At 48.8% G+C, this 21,380-nt stretch overlaps 1 protein-coding gene across 1 annotated transcript in view; it reads left to right on the top strand.

Annotated features, from left to right (window-relative positions):
- SLC24A3 (solute carrier family 24 member 3) overlaps positions 1–21,380 on the top strand; it is a 430,346-nt gene that overhangs the window by 390,890 nt on the left and 18,076 nt on the right. The window contains exons 8-13 of the mRNA XM_006077251.4: positions 3,465–3,490; positions 6,249–6,302; positions 12,087–12,220; positions 14,505–14,665; positions 15,433–15,697; positions 20,799–20,965. Coding sequence (XP_006077313.2) covers positions 3,465–3,490; positions 6,249–6,302; positions 12,087–12,220; positions 14,505–14,665; positions 15,433–15,697; positions 20,799–20,965 — 807 coding nt within the window. The remainder of the gene's footprint in view (positions 1–3,464; positions 3,491–6,248; positions 6,303–12,086; positions 12,221–14,504; positions 14,666–15,432; positions 15,698–20,798; positions 20,966–21,380) is intronic.

Here is a 21,380-nt window from a genome sequence, read left to right as displayed (position 1 = left end):
ATGTGAGTGTAAATAAGGGACCCGCTCATCAGCATCCCAGAGCCCCAGAAAGGAGCTGCCTCCCGAACGTGACCCCGCCCCGTGACCGAGGTGGGCTGGTCACAGGCGCCCGCGGGAAGCTGTCTGTCCAGAGGCGCTTGCCCTCTGCCCAGAAGATGTCCTGGAGCCCAAAAGGGGAATGGTCCTCCTCCATCACATCCTACCCTCCAGGGCCGCGGGGCCAGGTGCGGGACTGGACCGTGAGCGCCACCTAGTGGGAGCCGACTGGAACTGGGGGCGCGTTTCTCATTTCAGGAGAGGAGAGTGAATGCAGGTTTTCTTCTTCCCTGGTCTCCCCGCCTGCGGGGGTGGGGGAAATCGTTTTGTCTTCTTTTACTCACAGAGGACATGAAAATACAGAGGGATATGCAACACATGTCTTAGAAGAATTAAATGAAATAAAACCTCTAAGGAATAAGAAATCCACTCCGTCCAGCCATCAGCAGCACCCAGTGAGAAACACCGTCCTTGGCATCGGAAGTTTTGAGACAGGCTGGCTCCATGCTCCCTCGGGATGCCCTGGAGATGTGCTGCCTGGAAGGACTTTTTCGGTGAACAGGGCAGATGTCCTGTGTGGGCGACCATCAGTCAACCCGCCTCCTCCAGGCGCCGCCAGACTCCGCAGGCAGGTCTTCCTCTCCACAAACAAGCTTCTTTCCATTCAGATGCTCTCAAAGGCCTGATTGCTAGCCCCTTATAGCCATTGTATTGTTCTTTTTGGAGGCCCCTGGTGTTTCCACCCAATCGTTTTGAGGAAGGGAGATCAAACCCAGACCGTTTTCTCAAGTGGGCCACAGGGTGGCTTAGTCCTTGGGGCTCTTAGGGTCAGGGAGCAGCACCATTGCCTCTGTTGTCTGGAAATTTCTGCTTCTCTCTCCCTCCACGCCATTTGCCTTTAATGGGGCGCCCCACTATTTCTCTGACATTGTGTTCCCTGTAAATTCTGCTCTCACTTTGGAATTCTTTGCACAGTTAAGCCCATTCTGGGTTTTTTTCACTGCTATGATCATTAAGATAATAGCTAAAAACATACAGAGCCCTACCCCCATCTGTCATATGTCACAAAATAAGGCTTCCTTAGAACTGCTTTCATATTGTGGAGTGCCGGCTGCCCTCCCCAGAGACACACATGAAATTGGTCATCTAATCAACTCTTTATCAGTATCCTGTGCTCTCTTAAGTAGCTACAAATTGATTGCTCTATCCTGTTGCCCAAGACTGATATTGAATTAACTTCAATTAATAGAAAACATTTTCCAACTTCAGTCATTGGTTCCGTTCCATGATTTCTTGGACTTTTTGAAAGCTAATGATTACATAAAAGCGACTGGAATGGATTCTGTACCATCCAACCTGGGTCATAGGGCAATTTCCTTGACTTCGTTTTTCCCATTCTGGTTTGACATCTTCATCCGAACGCCAGCCTGTTGGATGCAATAACGACAGATGACAAAAGAACAAAACCTGATGGAATCAATGTCTTTTTCGGTGTCTTGTTGGGAACAGTGAGTTACCAAGAAAAGTGGCCACTTTCTCCTCATCCTTCTCTCTACGCCTTCGGGGTGACTGGAGGGAGGTCCTCACATGAGCCTTTGAGCTGCACCTGCTGGGCTTTGAGGTTGTCAGTGTCTCTCACAACTGGTGGTGGTTATCATCGCCAGCGACTGCGTGATGCCAGTTGTTAGCCAAGTTAACCATCTCAGTGCCATGATCACCCTCTATACTGGATGCTTCTGCCTTGGAGACTCCAGTGGGCCCCGGCCTGATGGAAAGCCACTCAGAGATGCTTGAGCCCAAATCAGTCATGTCCTGAGTGTAGGCAAAGAAAGAGCTTCCTGCTGGAATGAAACAGAGGGTACTCATTTGGCTTCAACACCATGCCATCTGGGCAAATAGGGTGCCATGGAAGGAACAGAAAATTAGAGCCAGGGCTGGGTTTTAGGACCAACTCTCCAGCTAAGTGAGCAATCTCAGGGAAACAATGCATGTTCTCCGTAGCCCCATTCCCTGTGTAAATCAATGAGCCAAGATCATACCACTTTTCCCCCCAAAATAAGAAGCGATTTTAGATGCTATTACTATATGGATCAGGGCTTAAATAAATTCAGTCCTGTTGTGTATTTCTTTTGCATCCTAACTGATGAAGGAGGTTTTCCGTGTGGCCCTGTGTGTTCTCCACTGCCTCTGACCCTGATAAGCTCCCTTCACATACGGCAGGCCCGTGGCCCAGGGCGTGGGCAGCTAACAGCGTCCAGCCAGGATCTTCACAGTCGTTACTGCATGCATTTTTATTCTCTCTCTACACATGGTGCAGAGAAGGCAATGGCACCCCACTCCAGTATTCTTGGCTGGAAAATCCCATGGAGGGAGGGGCCTGGTGGGCTGCAGTCCATGGGGTCACTAGGAGTCAGACACGACTGAGCGACTTCACTTTCACTTTTCACTTTCATGCATTGAGAAGGAAATGGCAACCCACTCCAGTGTTCTTGCCTGGAGAATCCCAGGGACGGGGGAGCCTGGTGGGCTGCCGTCTATGGGGTCGCACAGAGTCAGACACGACTGAAGCGACTTAGCAGCAGCAGCTACACATGGTGTTGATTCTCCACTTCCAGTTGTGATGCAAAATTTTCTTTGAAAATAAGTTCTTTTGAGGAAATGAAAGAGTAGGTTGACTGATTGGAAAATACTGAGTCCCTAGACACCCACTGTTACTGCTACTGCTGCTAACTCGCTTCAGTCGTGTCCGACTCTGTGCGACCCCAGAGACGGCAGCCCACCAGGCTCCCCCGTCCCTGGGATTCTCCAGGCAAGAACACTGGAGTGGGTTGCCATTTCCTCCTCCAATGCATGAAAGTGAAAAGTGAAAGTGAAGTCACTCAGTCGTGTCCAACTTGTAGCGACCCCATGGACTGCAGCCCACCAGGCTCCTCCGTTCATGGGATTTTCCAGGCAAGAGTACTGGAGTGGGGTGCCATTGCCTTCTCCGCTAGACACCCAAATGCTTACATAAGAGCTTGAAGGTGCTGTACAAGGCACAGAGACATGCAAACAGCTTCCAGACGGCCCACAAGTGGCTACTGTTTGGACACCCCCACCAAGCTCTGCATTGCCTTCCAGACCCAAAATTCTATACATAACAAGCTTGGGCTTCCCTCTTACTCCATCCTCGGACAGAAAATGGGCTGATGCTCTGTTCTCCGAGCCAGGCCCACCCCAGTCTGCCAGCAGACCTCCCTCCACTGACACTGACCAGAGACTCAACCAGCACAGAGGGGAGTGCCCACAGACGCTTCAGACTCCAAACCAGCCCCAGCCCTGGTTCCCACCAACCAGCCAAGAGGGCAAATAAAGTGCAGTGATAAGGCATGTGTGTGCATGTATGTGTGTGTCTAATCTTCTGTTTTTTTTTATCTTCTTTTTCACAGTTCATTTATGATGAACAAGTTTCCTGGTAAGTACCTGTCTTCCCCTTCCAAGTTCCCCTTGCTGTATTTCAGAGATAGTATCTTTAAAACCAGAATCAGGGTTTAGGAAAGAAAGGGAAATGTCAGGGCAGCTTGGAATGGCTAGCACTTCTTGGGAACCCTGTGTCCATCTCAACAAACAAACCAGCTTTAACGGAGCAGAGGCCGTTTCCCTTGGGCTGGGCTAGTGCACTTCCTTTGGAGACAGATCTTTCATCCAGATTAGACGATGTGATTTAACTGTCCTTTTCTGCAGTCAGCCATGGGCAAGGCCATGGACAAGATTTGATGAACTTTTCCAGTTGTTCAGATCACATTGCCATATTCTGAATACCATATATATCACAGGAACCAGAGGTGAAGGCACTTTCATGACCTTTAACCTATTAAAGTTCTGCCTAACATTCAAGATAAACTTGGAGCTCTGAAAAACCAGTGATTTCCTAATAGATTAAAAATACTACCCAAATTAAATATATGGGAACATTTGCATTTGGGTCAATGTCCAAATTGCCTTTTTTGAGATGAGTTCTGAGCATGTCAGCTGTGTTTGTAATGGAAACAGAAATTGGGCGTGCTGTGCATTCTTGTTCCCTTTTTCAAATATTTGATCTGTGGAAGTAGAGTGATGTGAAAATACAGCTACTTTTTCTGAGATAACATCTCAGAAACAGGCAGTTGTGATGCTGCAGGTAGGCGACTTGCATGGTGTTATTTAAAGCTAAGAATGAGCTAGCAAAAAAGTACAAATAATAGGTTCCTACTATATAGCACAGGGAACTGATGTATTCAGTATCCTGTAATAAACCATATGGAAAAGAATATGCAAATAATAATAATAGGTTATATCATTTTTAAGTAAAAATAAAGATGTACAAAGCCCAGCCATCTTCATTTTCAGCAAAATGAGTGCTAGCCCTTTGCAGGAGCGACACCTCCGCATCCTAGGTCGTCACTGTGATTTCAGAATTAAAGGTGTTGGGGGACATATCACATTGACATAAATGTTACACGCTATTCAGGGTATTAAGATATTCTGCCGCTCTTTCTCCTCTGCCCAAGAGGGCAAGGGGGAGACAGCTGGGAGAGCTTGCTCTAAGACAAATGGTCTGTATACTGACTGACCCATAAGAAATAGGAAGGAAGTCTTCTTTGAATAACAGTGATCAATGGGCTGAAAGGGATCAAGATGCCTGGGAGAATCTCAGCTCAGAGGCCAGGGAGAACCTCCTCGTGGGATCCACCTGGACCTGGTTACCATATGCAATGGTGATATTGTCCCCACATGTCCTTGGAGATTGAGTGCAGCACAAGAAAACTTACAGAGACATTGCCACTTGAACTCATGGCACAGTTAACACAACCAGCACTCTCTCTCAGCAAACAGCAGGTGCCTAAATGTTGCTCAGTGTTGCTGCTCTCTGCATTATGCTGCCATAAGGACAACGAGTTATGATCACAGTTGACCTCAGAAATCTTTCTGCTGCGTTTGTGCAGAAAACCTGAAGCAAGGAGATTCACAGGTGGTTTCCCATCTGTTGGTCTTAGAAGGAGCCCCCTCTCATCTCCCTGGCCTTGCTCGTGAAAACTGCATAGGAGGAAGTGAGAGCAGGTACCTGGCAAGTCCATGTCAGTCCTTAGCCTCTTTCTGGAGACTTTAGGTGGTTTGGACCCCCAACTTCTTTCAGCAGCATCACCAGCATCACCAGCACTGTGTCTATAATAGCCTCATACAGTATCTGCAGAATCATTCTTGACCCATGGTGGTGGCCCATGGCGAGGCCTTACTCACCATAACTCACAGCCCACCTTGTCAGTTGACTGTCTGCTTCTCTCCAACACTGCATTCTTCTAAAACAGCACTGCGGCAGGAACCTGTGTGCGTCCTTTTCATGTCTGATCACATATTTCTCCGGGATCAGTTTCTAGACATGGAACTTGAAAAAGCACAGGAAAGCCATAACCTAAAATTTCTCCATAGACCATCCCTCATGAACCTTTTCTTGAAGCAAAAATGATGCTCTCAATTGACTAGTTAAATTCTACACCTGAAGAGGAACCTAGAAATCAGGTTCCTTGTTTTCTAACTGGAAGTTACTAAAATCAAGAAACTAGAAGAAGCATTCAAAGTATCAAAAGTTCAAGGTACATTCCAGAGGTTTCATTATTTTTCCCTTGACCATTCTCCCACTTATTCATTCTTATCCTTTCTGACAGCACCTTCCCTGACCCAGGTGTGTCTGTCTGTCTGTCTTCTCCCTCCCTCCCATCTCTCCTTCTCTGTCTCCATCTCCCACTATCTAATGCATCTAACAGGCCTTACTCCAATTAGGCTAACAGTCCCTTGGTTGCGCCTATCAGTTCCTCCAGGTTGCCGTTTGTATCCAAATTGTTTCAGTGAATGATTAAGCTGTGGTCAGACTTAATACATGGAGTCTTATATTCAGCAATATGACAGAAGTCTTGCTGTGCTCAAAGCGCTCTTTGGAGTGAGCAAATAACAGAGAAGAGGAAGCATTCTCCTTTTAAGTGGAGGAAGGAAGAAACCCTCGAAAGCTGGGCGCTGCCTAGGACGTGTGTATAGATCAGGAACTGTGTGTGTGTGGCTTTCGCGTCTACCTCATCCTTACCGTGCTTGGCAGGTTTAGTTGTTGTTCGCATCACACGAGCGTCTAAGGGAGTCTGGGGTGTGGCACGTGCGTCTTGGTGGCTTCCGCTAACTGACCATTCTTGGCTTGTCCACAGGTGGGAGTCTTTGGTCCTCGTGCTGATGTATCTCATCTACATTGTCATCATGAAGTGAGTAAGATCCCTTCTCAGTTTCTCTCCCCAAACTCTTTCCTGCACTCAGCGTTATGTGATGATGTGGACAGAGGGACATTGCCCTCGCCCCTCTTCAGGACCTGGCAGCCTAGTTTTTGGCTGTTTCTTCGTTCGCTTTCATAATAAGAAAGGTGGCAAAACTTCCCATATAGGCTTCTCCTTAGGACCATTCCAGTCTCCCCATACCTGGGAGCTGGCTTCCCACAGAGCAGGTGATTCAAGACAGGGCAGGAAGGACCCAGCAACACCTTCTATGATCCAGCCTCACAAGTCACATACTGTCCCTTCTGCTATGTTCTATTCGTTAAAAAAGAGTCAGTCTGGTCTTCACTCCTTGCCTTTCCAAGAGAGGAGAGCCAATTACCTGTGGACATGTTTTAGACCGCCAGATCATGCATTCTTTTTCCCCATGGAGTCTGGGCAGATTACCACCTGTATCAGGAGTTACGTTGCTGATGCTTCCCACGCTCTAACGTAAGATGTAAGCACTGTGGTCAGAAACCTGCTGGGTCATCTTTTTTGAAAAGGACCGTTGAGATGAGGAGTTTGTAAACAGTGCAGAGATACTCTGTGCTGCAGCCACCTGCCCCCACGGAAGCAATTGCATTGCTTCGAATTAGCCCATCCTCTCCCCAGCCCATGTGACTGCAGGAGTGACCGCCTCCTCTAGGGGGAGGACAGGAGACCACTGCCAGTTCAGTTCAGTCAATCAGTCGTGTCTGACTCTTTGCGACTCCATGGACTGCAGCACGCCAGGCTTCCCTGTCCATCACCAACTCCCAGAGCTTGCTCAAACTCATGTCCATCGAGTCGGTGATGCCATCCAACCATCTTGTCCTCTGTCATCCCCTTCTCCTCCCGCCTTCAATCTTTCCCAGCGTCAGGGTCTTTTCTAATGAGTCAGTTCTTCGAATCAGGTGGCCAGAGTATTGGAGTTTCAGCTTCAGCATCAGTCCATCCAATGAATATTCAGGACTGATTTCCTTTAGGATTGACTGGTTGGATCTCCTTGCAGTCCAAGGGACTCTCAAGAGTTTTCTCCAACACCAAAATTCAAAAGCATCAGTTCTTCAGTGCTCAGCTTTCTTTATACTCTCACATCATACATGACTACTGGGAAAAACATAACTTTGACTAGACGGACCTTTGTCGGCAAAAGTTCCTTTTGTCTGACTGCTGCCAGAAATTGCTGATGTGGATGCATCCGGTAGCAGTCTGCCACTGACACGTCAAGTTTTCTTTGCTGTTGAGGCCTAACAAAAATTAATTCTAGTGGCTGAGAACCCTGTCGGGAGAAATCAGGGTGGCTGTTGGCCAATGTCACAGGAATAGTGAAGGCAGGAGCTGGCTTGACCAATGGCCGGGGTAGGCTGTGAGCCATCTGCCACCATTCCACCCAATATGATGCCCAGTTTTCACCTCAGGAACTGTCCATGTTCAGCGTGGACCCAGCATCTGGATCTTGTGACTGAACGAGACTATTTCAAGACTAGAACCTCACCCAAAGTTATCCTGATGTGGAATTGCCATGATGGTAACTGACATCACAGTTAAGATGACAAAACCAGGTGCTTTTCCCACAAATCACACACCCCAGTACATCAGCTCCCATAAAAAAGCCGAGTTGGCCCAAAGGCTTTCCATAGTTTCTAGACTCCAAGGAAATGCCTTTAAAGGCAGGAGCAGCCAACTTATTTCTCTTTCTCTCAAAGAGCAAAACTATCAGGGAATCCATGCCACCGTCAGAAAGCCTCAACAATACACATCTTCTTTCAGCATTTTTTATTTCATGTGTTTGTTTTATTTTTTTTAACATTTGGTGCTTTGAGACCCCAGTGAGTCAAGAGCTCTCATCTCCCCTTTTGAAAAGGTGGATTCATCAATTATTTCAGAAGAACTGACTGAGTGTCCGCTATAAGCCGAACATGGATCTTGGGTTTTAAAATCTGAATTTAGATGAAAGCATGTCCCATACTGAATTCACTAAGGTCTGTACAAGAATAAGGAGGCCTTCAGAAAGTTCTTTTTATCTAAAAAGAGGGAAGACTGAAGAATTTTGCTAGCATGCACTCCATAAGTACCACACCCCTCTACTGAGCCATCGTAACATCTGTGAGTTGCAGGCAGGGCATGTGGACATGAAGAAAACACACTGAACAATTTCCCTACCCCAAGCCAAGTCCAATGTGAAAGCTAATGAGGTGTGTTTCTGCTGATGCGTCAGCATTACCAACTTCACAGCTGTTCAGACCAGCAGGATACAAATAAAGTGGGGAAAGGCAGCTACTGCGCTCGTGAAAATTCTGCATAAATTCTGGTCCCAAGTTCTAAATTGAAATCTCTGCTCTTTTGCCATCCCCCTCAGTAATCAGAGGCTTTAATCATTGGGTTTTATAAAATCTGATTTATAAAATTGCATGCTTCACAATAAAGCAGCTTTGGGGTGCAAGCACAAAATTTAAAACATTCAATTAAAAATATAAAACAGCAGCAGCCGTTGAAAACAGCCTGTATTAGAATTGTCAGCTGCCTCCTGGATGGATGGCTTTAAAATGACTTTTAAACATTCTGTCTGAAGGTCAAAAAGCAATTCTGGTTTGGCCCAGCAGGTAGAAACCTTAAGGGAGCCTGAAGCATACCCGACCTTGGCGAGGATTGATTTCTGTCCTTCTGGGTCATTTCACTGGGATTTGGTTCCCAGATGAGGCAGTGTGGGCTTGTCGTTAAGATCAAGTGCCTCCCTTGCAGCCCTGGCTGCAGAACTGAGCCAGGTGGTTCTGGTATTTTGAATCTCAGTTTTTGCTTCTAGGAACAGAAGGAATGATGCTTTCTACCTGAAAGGCTGTTTGTAAGGATGGGATGTGATAGAATAGTTAATTAACTGATATCCAGTTCCACAAAAGTGCTCATAATGATGCAATACATAGCATGAGTATCCTATTATCCAAATCCAAGTAAGTACACAACACACAGTTGTGAACTTTTAAAGCAAACCCCCTGGAGAGTCAGTATTTCTGGGGCGGGGGGCAAGTGGATTCTAAGTCAAGATGACAGAAACAGTGCCTCTCCCTGGAGCTCCTCCAGGAGGGGGGACAGAGGATGAGGAGACCATGCAATGAAGAATGTTGGCCTGCAGAGCAGTCAGCAGAATAGCATGACGCACCCCATATGCTCCCCACGAGTCCCCCCACTATTGACTCGCACCCACGCTGCCCGCTGTGTCACTCCCTCCACATGATCTGAAACCCCAACTTGCCTGCTAAGTCCCTTCAGTCATGTCCAACTCTTCGTGACCCTATGCACTGTAGCCCGCCAGGCTCCTCTGTCCATGGGTTCTCCAGGCAGGAATACTAGAGTGGATTGCCAGGCCCTCCTCCAGGGGACCTTCCCAACCCAGGGATTGAACCCACATCTCTTATGTCTCCTGCATTGGTAGGCAGGTTCTTTACCACTAGCACCACCTGGGAAGCCCCGTAAAGTCCCAGACATCATACCATTTCATCTACCCAAATGTCAGTACTTGTCTCTAAAAAGACTCATTTTTAACCCAGCCACACTATCATGATCATACCTAAAATGAATGCTAATTCTTTAATATGATTCAGTATCCAATGTTCAAATTCTCAACAGTCTCATAAATATCATTTTTTACAGTTCCTTCGGTCTCATAAATGTCATGAATAGTTTAAAAAGCAGAATCCAAATAAATTCCACTCATCACTCTTGGTCACTCCATATTCTAGATTTCTTTGAGTTTATAAATTCCCCTTTTTTTTTTCCTTGCAATTTAGTCTTGAATGAAATCTGATTGATGGCTCTGCAGAGTTTCCCACAGTTAAGACATTGTTGATTACATCTGGGGGGTAGTGTGACCTGTTCCTCCAGCCCCTGTGTCCCTCCATGTCAGTCGTTGATCCCATTCAGGTTAGACTGTGTCCAGAGTGGTGGAGAGTCACACCAACAGATGCCTGGATCGCTCTGTTATCTTGGCAGCTGCTGATCCTCAATATCTGGCTCCATCATTTCATCATGTTGCAGAATAGTCATGTTCTCATTCTATTCCTTGCAAGCCCTGAGATTATAAACCCTGAGACTGGGCCTGCCCACTGCCCTTTCCATGGCTGCCACTGTCCCTATAGACTAGCTTTCTCTTCTCCGTCAGGCCTGTAGGAAGCACCTCAGGCTCCCAGGGTGAACAGGAAGGGGCCCAGCCATAGAGGATCCCCCACCTGTATCTCCATGGCAGGCCCACCACCCAGAGCTGCACTAAGAACACAGGATGCAGTGGGAAGGGACCCCCAAGGAGTCTCATGTCTGTAGCAGGAAAAGGGATGAAGAAGAGGAGGGGGAACTCAGCTTGAGTGGCACGTGAGCTGGATTTAGAATCTAATGCTTGGGTGCCGTTCTGTGGGAGGCCAGGGACCAAGCTGGTGGGACCCCTCAGTGGGTTTTCCCATGGTCAGTAAGCCATCAGGACCTTTAAGTCTCTTAGTGGAAAAAGCAGCGGGGGCCACAGTGCCCTGGAGACGCTGCCCGCTGGCTGTCTTTGCCCCTGAGTTTCCTAGGATTCCTCCCTGGGAGTCTTCTAATACCAATGATAAAGGGACCAGGACAGTACCTGCCAGAGCATCCCAGGAACTTGACTAAGCTGCCTTCCTTCCAACACATATGGGAGAAACTCCACACGGTGTTTTGATTCTTTCCCTCAGTCATTCTGAAGAAACATAGCCCAGAATTTTGTCATAAAGCCAAGAGCTCCACAGACCTGGAATTATGGCACAACAGTGACAGACTTTCCCAGGATCCCAGCTTGTGACCTCGGGAAACCAAAGGCAGACAGAGACTTCGGCAGCCAGCCCACCAGTGCACATGGACTGTGATGCTAGCGGCACAGACGGACGTGACACCTTGACCTTCCTCCACCCAGCATGGCCCTGACAGCAAAGGCCCTGGGGACATGGCCCAGAGGAGGGAGTCTTTGCTCATCCCTCAGAGTCTCATCACAGCCCTCCCATGCATGGACCACGAGTTGTTGTTCAGTAGCTCAGTCATGTCTGACTCTGTGACCCCATAGATTGCAGGACACCAGGCTTTCCTGTCCATCTTCATGTCCCGGAGCTTGCTCAAACTAACGTCCATTGAGTCAGTGATGCTATCCAACCATCTCATCCTCTGTCATTCCCTTCTCTTTCCGCCTTCAATCTTTTCCAGCATCAGGGTCTTTTCCAATGAGTCGGCTCTTCACATGAGGTGGTCAAAGTATTGGAGCTTCAGCTTCAGCATCAGTCCTTCCAATGAATATTCAGGACTGATTTGCTTTAGGATGGACTGGTTGGATCTCCTTTCTGTCTAAGGGACTCTCAAGAGTCTTCCCGAACACCACAGTTCAAAAGCATCAATTCTTCAGTGCTCAGCTTTCTTTATGGACCAACTCTTACATCCATACATAGATCATAAGTAAGGGAACTCAATCCCGGAGATTCCCCACTGACATGAAAGACTGCAGAGAAAGCAGCGTGTCCCTATTTAACTGTCTGAAGTTGGTTTTATTTTCACTTACCATATATCCTCAAGTTGGGGAAATGGGCTGAATATTCTGGGGAAAACAGGATGATAAAATAGTAACCATATTAACCTGAGGCACTGGGTCCCTCACCGGTGTCCAGGCTGAGGGAGCTTTGGGGAGCTTTGGGGAGCCAGGAGCCCAGGAGGGAGGAACGGCAGTGCTGATGGGCTCTTTCTGCTCCCGGCCGTGTCCAGATACAACGCCTGCATACACCAATGCTTCGAGAGGAAGACCAAAGGGGCCGGAAACATGGTCAACGGCTTGGCCAACAACGCCGAAATGGACGACAGCGGCAACTGCGACGCGACCGTGGTGCTACTCAAGAGAGGTAACCCTGGGGCCGTGCCCCTCTGCGGGGCTGCGACGGTGCCGCCGGCCCCACAAGAGAGGTAACCCTGGGGCCGTGCCCCTCTGCGGGGCTGCGCCGGGCGCCGCCGGCCCCACAGGGCGTGCCTGCCCCGGGGAGCACCGCCCCCACTCCCTCCCATTGGCTGCATCTGGGAACATCCTGGTGATGGGCGGCCTCTGGAAGCTGGTGGAAGTTCTTGGACCAAACGTGCTGAGGTTGATAACAGAGAAACAGGATGGTAAAGGAGACGCCAGGAGTGTCAAGGTGCTGATTGTCTCCCATTCTGGCTGTGTGACCTCGGAGCAAGTTATTTAATCTCTGAGCCTCAATTTTCTCTTCTGTAAAATGAGGATAATTTTTATAACAAGTTAAGGAGATAAAGTATATAAAATACTCCATTAATGATAGTTGTTATTAGTGTATATTTATATCTGAATTCACTTTCAGGCTATATTACCTCAGTTTCCCACCTACAAAATAACATAGAAAAGAAAGTAAAAGTGTTAGTCTGACTCTTTGTGACCCTATGGAATGTAGCCCGCCAGGCTCCTCTGTCCATGGAATTCTCTGGGCAAGGATACTGGAGTGGGTTGCCATGCCTTCCTCCCAGGGATCTTCTTGACCCAGAGATCAAACCTGGGTCTCCTGCATTGCAGGCAGATTCTTTACTGTCTGAGACACCAGTGAAGCCCTAAAAGTGTGAAAGTGTTAGTCACTCAATCATTCCCCCAAATTCTGATATTCAGTAGATGCTTAGTAAGCAGTTGCTATTCAAAGAGAAATAATACAATGCTCTCTAATAATATTCTTTCTTAGAGGAACATGGAAAATTATCATTTACTTTTGCCTAGAATGTGTTTCAATTTTTTTTTAACTTTCCTATTGAAATGTGTGGGTTTATTTCTTCTCAGTCCCATTTCCTTCCTTTTCAGGGAAGGAAAAAAAAAGAAAAAGAAAAATCTATAGGTTATTTCCAAATACATATCTCAGTTTGAAATCTGTGGGTAATTATTAGAATTTGAAAATCAATTATTTGATGTAGTTTTCTCACTAATTATACTATACTAATTTCTCACTAATTATACCCATGTTTAATGAAACACTTTTGAGTATTCAGCGCTATCCCACATAAGGATTTCATTTCATTTCTTCTATGCAGGGTAGTTTATAACAATAAAAGGAATACTCCTAGAGAACCAAAGAGAGCTACCTACTATTAGTATTTCCAGAGATCATTTCATGGTTTAGTGGCCTGGAGAACAGGAGTGAGGCTGTGACCCGTGAGCTGCGTCCTCACATTGCAGTATCTACGCAGAAGAGCTTGGGCCGTGGAGGAAGTATTCTTCAGGCCTGCTAGCAGATCATTTCACAGGATTTGCCCTAAGCACCCGCTGGACTTGAGCCTCTGTAAGCTGGCCAGCTGCCCGCCCCCCACCCCGGTCAGCCATGCATCCCCCACCATGCCCTCTGCTTGGACTAGCATCAACCCTGGAGCTTTTAACAGCCCACTGTGAACACTCTCAGAGAAGGCAATGGCACCCCACTCCAGTACTCTTGCCTGGAAAATCCCATGGACGGAGGAGCCCGGTAGGCTGCAGTCCATGGGGTCGCTAAAAGTCGGACACGACTGAGCGACTTCACTTCCACTTTTCACTTTCATGCATTGGAGAAGGAAATGGCAACCCACTCCAGTGTTCTTGCCTGGAGAATCCCAGGGACGAGGGAGCCTGGTGGGCTGCCATCTATGGGGTTGCACAGATTCGGACACGACTGAAGTGACTTAGCAGCATCAGCAGCAGCAGCATGAACACTCTTGACATTTGAAAAGGGCATAAAGGGTTACTAAAGACAGTTGGGGTCTTTCCTATGCCCCAGATATTAGTGGCAGGAAAAGAATCCTTTGAGGAGAAAGGAAAATTCTCTTATGTTATCACTCATTCTTACTGTCAGAGAAGGACTCAAACTGTTTCAAGTCATTTCAAAGGAAGTATGGATGAGCCCACGGAAAGCAAATTTTGACTCTTCTTCAAATTTTAATCACAACCCTTCTGGGACAGATGGGTGGGTGGGTGGATGGATGGATGAGTGGATGGGTGGGAGGGTCGGTGGGTTGGCGGATGGATGGATGGAAAGAAGAAAAGGAGGGAAGAAAGGAGAAAGGGAGGGAGCAATAAAGATAAGAAAGGGAAGGAAGATGAATGAATATCTCTTTCCCACTCCTAGCCTCAACGCTATCTTTATTTTATGTTTTTAACTTTCCTAGCCAATTTCCACCGCAAAGCATCAGTGATCATGGTAGATGAGCTGCTGTCAGCCTATCCACATCAGCTTTCTTTCTCTGAGGCTGGTCTTCGAATCATGATCACCAGCCACTTCCCCCCCAAGACCCGACTCTCCATGGCCAGTCGCATGTTAATCAATGAGGTATCTGAGAAAACAAGTCCATCTGCCATGGCCGGGGTGGGGAACTGGGCAGGGAGGACGTTCCCTGGTCTGCAGGTAAAAGCGCCTACCTCAGTGTTTTACACAATAATGTCCCTCAGCTGTTTCCCAACATTCTTGCTCAGCTATGCATCCTGTCCTTGCTCTTCCCACCACGTGTCCAGAGACGTAGTCCAGCTTCCAGCTGTATAGAAAGACTCTTCCGTCCCTTCTTCTTATTATCTTCCCTCTGAATAAAGCCCCCAGATGTGACCTTGCAGGAAAGTAGTTGTTAAATTAAGGTTACCTTTGTTTAGGGTACTTCAGCGTCTCTGACCCAAATTTTCCCAGGGATGCCTTTCTCTGGAATGGCAGCCTTGTTGATCCTAATTCCGATACATTTTATGGCTTTCTCACATATGGACCAGGGAATTGCTACCATCTGGAGAGGAGCATTAACAACCCAGTGCTCAGGCAGTCAAACCCTGGTAGAAAAGCAGTGCCCATTTGAGACATGGAGACTCTCCTCTAGAGGGATTTGTAAGTTCCAGTGGGTCACGAACGAGTGATCCTTCTTCCGAGAAAGTCTATCAGAGTTGGTTGTTACTTTAAGGAGTCCCTTAGAATCTGTCTGCAGAGTCTTCTGGAAGCACCTCCTTGTCAGCAGCCTGGGAAAATCCCGACAGCCGGGGTCCTGGGTGAGAGGATCTACAGCTTCTCTGGGGGGGTGGGGAGGGATTCTGTGTTAGAACGTGCCTTTCCTTCTCCAGAGACAGAGGCTGATAAACAGCAGGGCTTACGCCAACGGAGAATCCGAGGTGGCCATCAAGATCCCAATTAAGCACACAGTGGAGAACGGGACGGGGCCCAGCAGCGCCCCGGACAGAGGCGTGAGCGGGACGCGGAGGGACGAGGTCGTGGAGGCCGGTGACGAGACGGAGAACGAGAATGAAGACAATGAGAATAATGAGAACGACGAGGAGGAGGAGGACGAGGAGGAGGAGGAAGGGCCATACACACCCTTCGACCCCCCGTGTAAGAGCCCCTGCTGGGGCTGGGCGGGCTGGGCGGGCTGCGGTCCGGAGCTGTTTTGAAGCCACTGACTTGATGCCCTTGACCGTGTGACCTTTCTGATACCAAATTCAAGGGCTGTCTGTATGGCCGTAGAAATATTTATATTGTGTTAACCTTTACAGTGGGTAAAATTCTTTCACAGCAGATCCGATGACCAAGACGGTGACCTTCAGGCCTGGTTGAAATGTGGGCTTTTGGAGGAGGAAGGCTCCCTGTCAGTGGTTCCTCGGGACCCTGTGGTGCCAAAGAGGAAAGTTTGTGACCCTGCCGGCCAGGCAGCTTGGTGCTGTGGGGTGGGGTTTCCCACCATTACCCACCCCATCGCGGTTGGTGGGGGCAGTGTCCTGACGAGGCAGCCCTTGGGGGCCAGGTCCCAGGACCTGCTGTCTCCAGGGTGGGCACCTCAGGAGAGGCAGACCAGGGCAGAGAGCTCCCAAATCACACCTCAGGGGCTAGCCCAGGGTCTCCCCGTTTCTTGATGGGTCAGAGTGCATGCAGAGGCTGGTAAGCTCTCAGGACCCTGGCCACAAGGGCAGTGTCCTTGTCCACCAACTGCTGCCTCCAGTAAAGACTCAGCTGAGCCAGCGGCCTTGTCCTCCAGCCCCACCATTAATGGAATGGGTGGACCAAACCCAAAGAATTCTGCCTGCCTGCCAGACCTTCCAGAAGTTTCTGTTTCAAGAAAGTGTTCGCTGGTCCAGTTCGTATTCACTGTCAAGTATGTGAAGCTTAATTAGCCTGTGTGTCTTCTCTGCAACGTTGGAAGTAGTGGGGGCTGTCAGCTCTGAGGAGGAAGTGCTGGATCCATTTGAAAGGCCGTTTAACAAGGAGACACGGGCTCAGCGTCACAGTCGAGCGTTCGTTTTGGATACAGTGTCCTTCAGGGCCCCTCTTTGTGTCCAGCCAGTAAAGCTCAGGGGGCGACGGGGTCCCTGAAAGGCTCCTGAGATTTCAACCTGGTCAACTGCCAGCCGAAAGTAACCAGAAAATACCACCCAGGTTCCCAGACCCCAAATCACCCAAAGTTAAATCATGGCTTGTTAGTAAAAATGTATCCTGGCTTTTTATCCATTTTGCCACATTTGGTGACATTTCTTGGCAACCTTTCTATCGACCAGGACAAAAACATGTTAAGGATGGAATGACTGGTCCCCCACTTTTCCCTCGTAAGGCCTCATGCTCATTTTCCCTTGCTTTGTAACAAATGAGCACAAGCCTTGCAGCTTACACTCGTTGGCTAGCTCAGGTTCTAGGGGTCTGAAGTCTGGCACTGCCTGGCTGGGGGTTCCAAGGCTCACGGGGCAGTGATGAGGGGGCCAGGGCTGTGGTCCTTCCCAGCAGCCCCGGCACACTCAGGTTCCTGGCAAGGTGGTTCCTGGTGGCTCCTCAGGGCTGTCAGCTGGGGCTGCTCCCTACCCTACGGCCCCCGTCTTCTTCGTCCCATGGCGTCTCATTTCAAACGGACAGTGTGTGTTGTCTGGTCCTCCCCACTCTGCTCATGGCTCTAGCCTCCTCCTCTGCTTCCAAGGGCTCCGGTGATGACCTGCCTATCTGGAGGCCAGCTCTGCTTCACAGAGTAGCGCAGTCAGGGATGATGGTTCATCCTCCGCACGGGCTCTGAAAATCGGGGCACAGACCTTGGGGGCTGTGTCTGGAATTCCGCCCCCTCCCCAGCCCTTGTTTGCAGAGCTCACTGTCGGCACTGTAACCTCGCTCCAAGAACTCTCACTTGGCTGACGCCGTCCCTGATGAAAGAGTTTGTAAGTGGCTGGGTGCTCTGTTGGCCCCACGGCCCAGGATCCCATACACACTCTTTCAGGAAGACATCAGAGACACAGGTGTGAGAGCGCACAGACCACCTCACTCAGTGGGATCGAGGGCCCCCTTCGGGTCACGAGCTCCCTGTTTCTCACCTGGACGCAGTACATGCCAGGCCTACGTGTGAAGTTTCGGGGTATCCTGAACTCCTGCTCCCCACCCTCACCCCAGGATTAGGGTGCACATGTGGAGGCCATAGGGTCTCCCCACACATTAGGAGACATGGCTGCAGGTGTGGGCTCAAGCACCCACGTCAGGCACCCTCCATCCCTTGGAAGCACAGGCTCACAAGGAGAACGGATGCTCTGTGTGGTCCTGCCACCCCTGGGGGTCTCGGCTTCACCCCAGGGCCCTGAGCTGCTGAGACAGTCAGTGAGGTCCTGAGTCCTCCTCACCAGCCCCTCTCATGTGGGCATCCTTGACCAGGGGTGGGCTCTGACTTGGGTGATCCAGGAGGGGCCCCAGGTGATGCCGATGCTGCTGGTCCGTGGGCCACTGCTGGGTGGCATGGGCTTGAGGCCTGGGGTCCCCCAGCCATCTTCAGGGTTCCTCTGCCATGCCAGGGAGCAAGGTCAGCACCTGGCTCTGCCTCTGAAGTGAGGATGGGCTTGCCCGAGTGTGGGCCCCTGTTCTGCTCCACCAGCTGCTAAGAAACACCATTCAAGGCCAGGACTGGGGACTGAGTGTCCAGCCAGGGCGCCCCCTGGGTAGGGCTGCCTCCTCGCAGCAATGAGCGAGCAGAGGCCCTCAGGCCAGCAGAGGGCACTCGAGGGTCCTCTCAGGCCGAGATACTTTGGCCACTGGGTAAAGATCTGTTTCCCTCCCACGGGAATCTTGCAGGGACCTGGACTTGCATGTTTCTGCCACTAAGGCTTGACTGGAGTGTGAATCATTAACAAGTACGTAATTGTGTGCGAGTATACAAATAGAGGAGTGTAGGACATGCATGCATATGTGTGTGTACATGAATATAGGTGTGTGTGCACATATATAGCATGTGCACATGTATGATTGATGTGATGCATGCATATAACATGCTTTCTATATACTGTATATATTTAATATGCTGCATCTGTGTGTGCATCTTTAGTCATGTTCAACTCTTTTCATATCCCATGAACTATAGCCCACCAGGCTTCTCTGTCCATGGGACTGTCCAGACAAGACTACTGGAGTGGGTTGCCATTCCCTCCTCAGGAGATCTTCTCAACCCAGGAATCAAACCCACATCTCCTGCATTAGCAGGCAGATTCTTTATCACTGAGCCACCTGGGAAGGCCTGATCTGTTGCATATTAATACACAAATATTTATATATATTTAATATGCTGTATATTATATAATGGACTTACCCAGTGGCTCAGATGGTAAAGAATCCTCCTGCAATGGCAAAGACCCAGGTTCGATCCCTAGGTCAGGAAGATCCCCTGGAGAAAGGAATGGCTTACCCACTCCAGTATTCTTGCCTGGAGAATTCCACCTACAAGAGGAGCCTGGCGGGCTACAGGCCATAGGAAGGCAAAAAGTCGGACACAAATGAAGTGACTGAGCACAGCGCACATGCATGATGTATGTATCTATATGTCTGTATGTGGGAGTACTAAGTTGCTTCACTTGTGTCTGACTCTGTGACCCCATGGACTGCTGCTCTGTCGACATTCCACAGATGAGGAAACTGAGGCTCAGGGAGTTTAAATAACTGAGGCACTTGATTCAGACAGAACAGACAGAATGGGAACTGATAAGAAAGCCCCCTCTCCTCCCGCTAGAGACCACCTTGTGAGTCTAGGGAGACCAGGAGTCAAAAGTGATATCATGTAACTTAACTGCAGTTTTAAGAAAATATTTGGAGACGGGCGAAAGATGTATGAAATAAGTGCTGGATGCTAGTATACAATTATAACATAAATTGTGTTAAAGATTTTAGTCATCACTTTTCACAGTGTAATTTTAAAAATACCTCAACTGTGGTAGGAATACAAATTGGAACAGTCCTTTTTAGAAAACAGTTCAGCAGTTTCTCATAAAGTTAAAAAAAAAACACCCACCCTGTGACTCAGCATTTCTACTCCTGGGTCTTTGCCCAAGAGAAATGAAAACATGCCCACAGAAAGATTCACACAGAAAAGCTTACAGCCTCGTTAGTTGTAATACCTGAAAACTGGCAACAGCCCACATCCCAGACATAGGAGAATGCAGTCACACTGCAGTATATTCACAGGCTGGAACACTACATAGCAATTAGGAATGAATTACCAACCCATGGATGAAACTCAGAAAGCATTATGTTGAATAAAAGAAGGTAAAAACAAACAAACAAAATACTGTATGATTTTATTTATTTGAAGTTGGAGAACAGAAAAACTCTGTGGTGGTAGGGGCTGGGAAGTTGACCAGAAAGGATGCACAGAGACCTATCTGCAGATCTTGGTTGATATTTCTCTTCAGAGGTGAGTTAGTACTTAATGCAGGATGGTTTGTTGTTGTTGTTGTTTAGTCACTAAGCAGGATGGTAGTCATGGCCAATGGAGAGCTAATGGGTTTTTCGAATCTGAGGCTACAAGAACTCGTGGTAAAATAGTCACCATTGTCTCTGGCACTCGGCAGCTGAGATGGTAGGACAGGTCATCACTAACAGATCCATCATCTTGTCCATAGCAGCAGACAGATAGAGCCAGGAAGCAATTATGAATTTGCAAACCCATAGCAGCTTGGGATATAAACACTCAAGCAATGCTTTGGCAACCTTGAGAGCTTTCAGATCGTCCATCAAAATCTCCGCAAGTTGAAGGACGATGTTGAGAAATTCCACTAGGTGGCGCTGTGTCTGCTGACCCCCTTAGACTCTGGGAAGATGTCGCTGCCTGTCCATGGGAAGGACTGGGAGGGGATTGGTGGTCTTTACCGCCCCGCCCTTGCCTCCACCCGGACCCCACACTCTTCCCTGCACCCCATTTGTATCCTGAGAATCCTCCGCATCCTTTTCCACCTGGCTCCATTTGCCAAACCGTTCCCCCCAGCTCTGTATTCCTCAGAAGCGACACATCCTGTCATTTTGAGGCCTACCAGCAGGTGGGCACTTTCTAGTCCTCTTGATCTTGTTGGTGGAAAGGCACTCGAGTCTTTGTGGTAAGGAGCACCACGGTCAGGCTTAATGTCTGGGGACACTCATGCTGAGGATGGAGCGGGAAAATGCGCCTCACTGATTTGTTTGTTTGTTTGTTTTGCCTTTGTTGTTCTCCCAGCTGGCAAACTGGAAACAGTGAAGTGGGCATTTACCTGGCCCCTGAGCTTCGTCTTGTACTTCACCGTCCCCAACTGCAACAAGCCCCGCTGGGAGAAGTGGTTTATGGTGACCTTCGCTTCGTCCACACTGTGGATCGCAGCCTTCTCCTACATGATGGTGTGGATGGTGAGTCCAGGACCCCAGGGTGCTGGGTCCCTTCAGAAAGAAACTCAAGGATGCGGAGGATTCTCAGGATACAAATGGGGTGCAGGGAAGAGTGTGGGGTCCGGGTGGAGGCAGGGGAGGGGCGGTAAAGACCACCAATCCCCTCTCAGTCCTTCTCCCCATGGACAGGCAGCTACATCTTCCCAGAGTCTAAGGGGGTCAGCAGACACAGCGCCACCTAGTGGAATTTCTCAACATCGTCCTTCAACTTGCGGAAACTCCCCTCCCCAGAGGGGAGCCAGGGCAGAGGTTTTAGCCCAGTAACTGTATCAGTCAGCTGTTGCTGCCATACACTGTGTAACAACCATTCCGTGGCTTAGAATCAGAAGAACTTATCCTCCTGCTCATGTGTCGGCAGGGAGACTGTGGGTGACTG

The sequence above is a fragment of the Bubalus bubalis genome, chromosome 14, assembly GCF_019923935.1.
Source record: "Bubalus bubalis isolate 160015118507 breed Murrah chromosome 14, NDDB_SH_1, whole genome shotgun sequence".
NCBI classification, from domain to species: Eukaryota; Metazoa; Chordata; class Mammalia; order Artiodactyla; family Bovidae; genus Bubalus; species Bubalus bubalis.
This window is presented reverse-complemented; position numbering and strand designations above follow the sequence as displayed.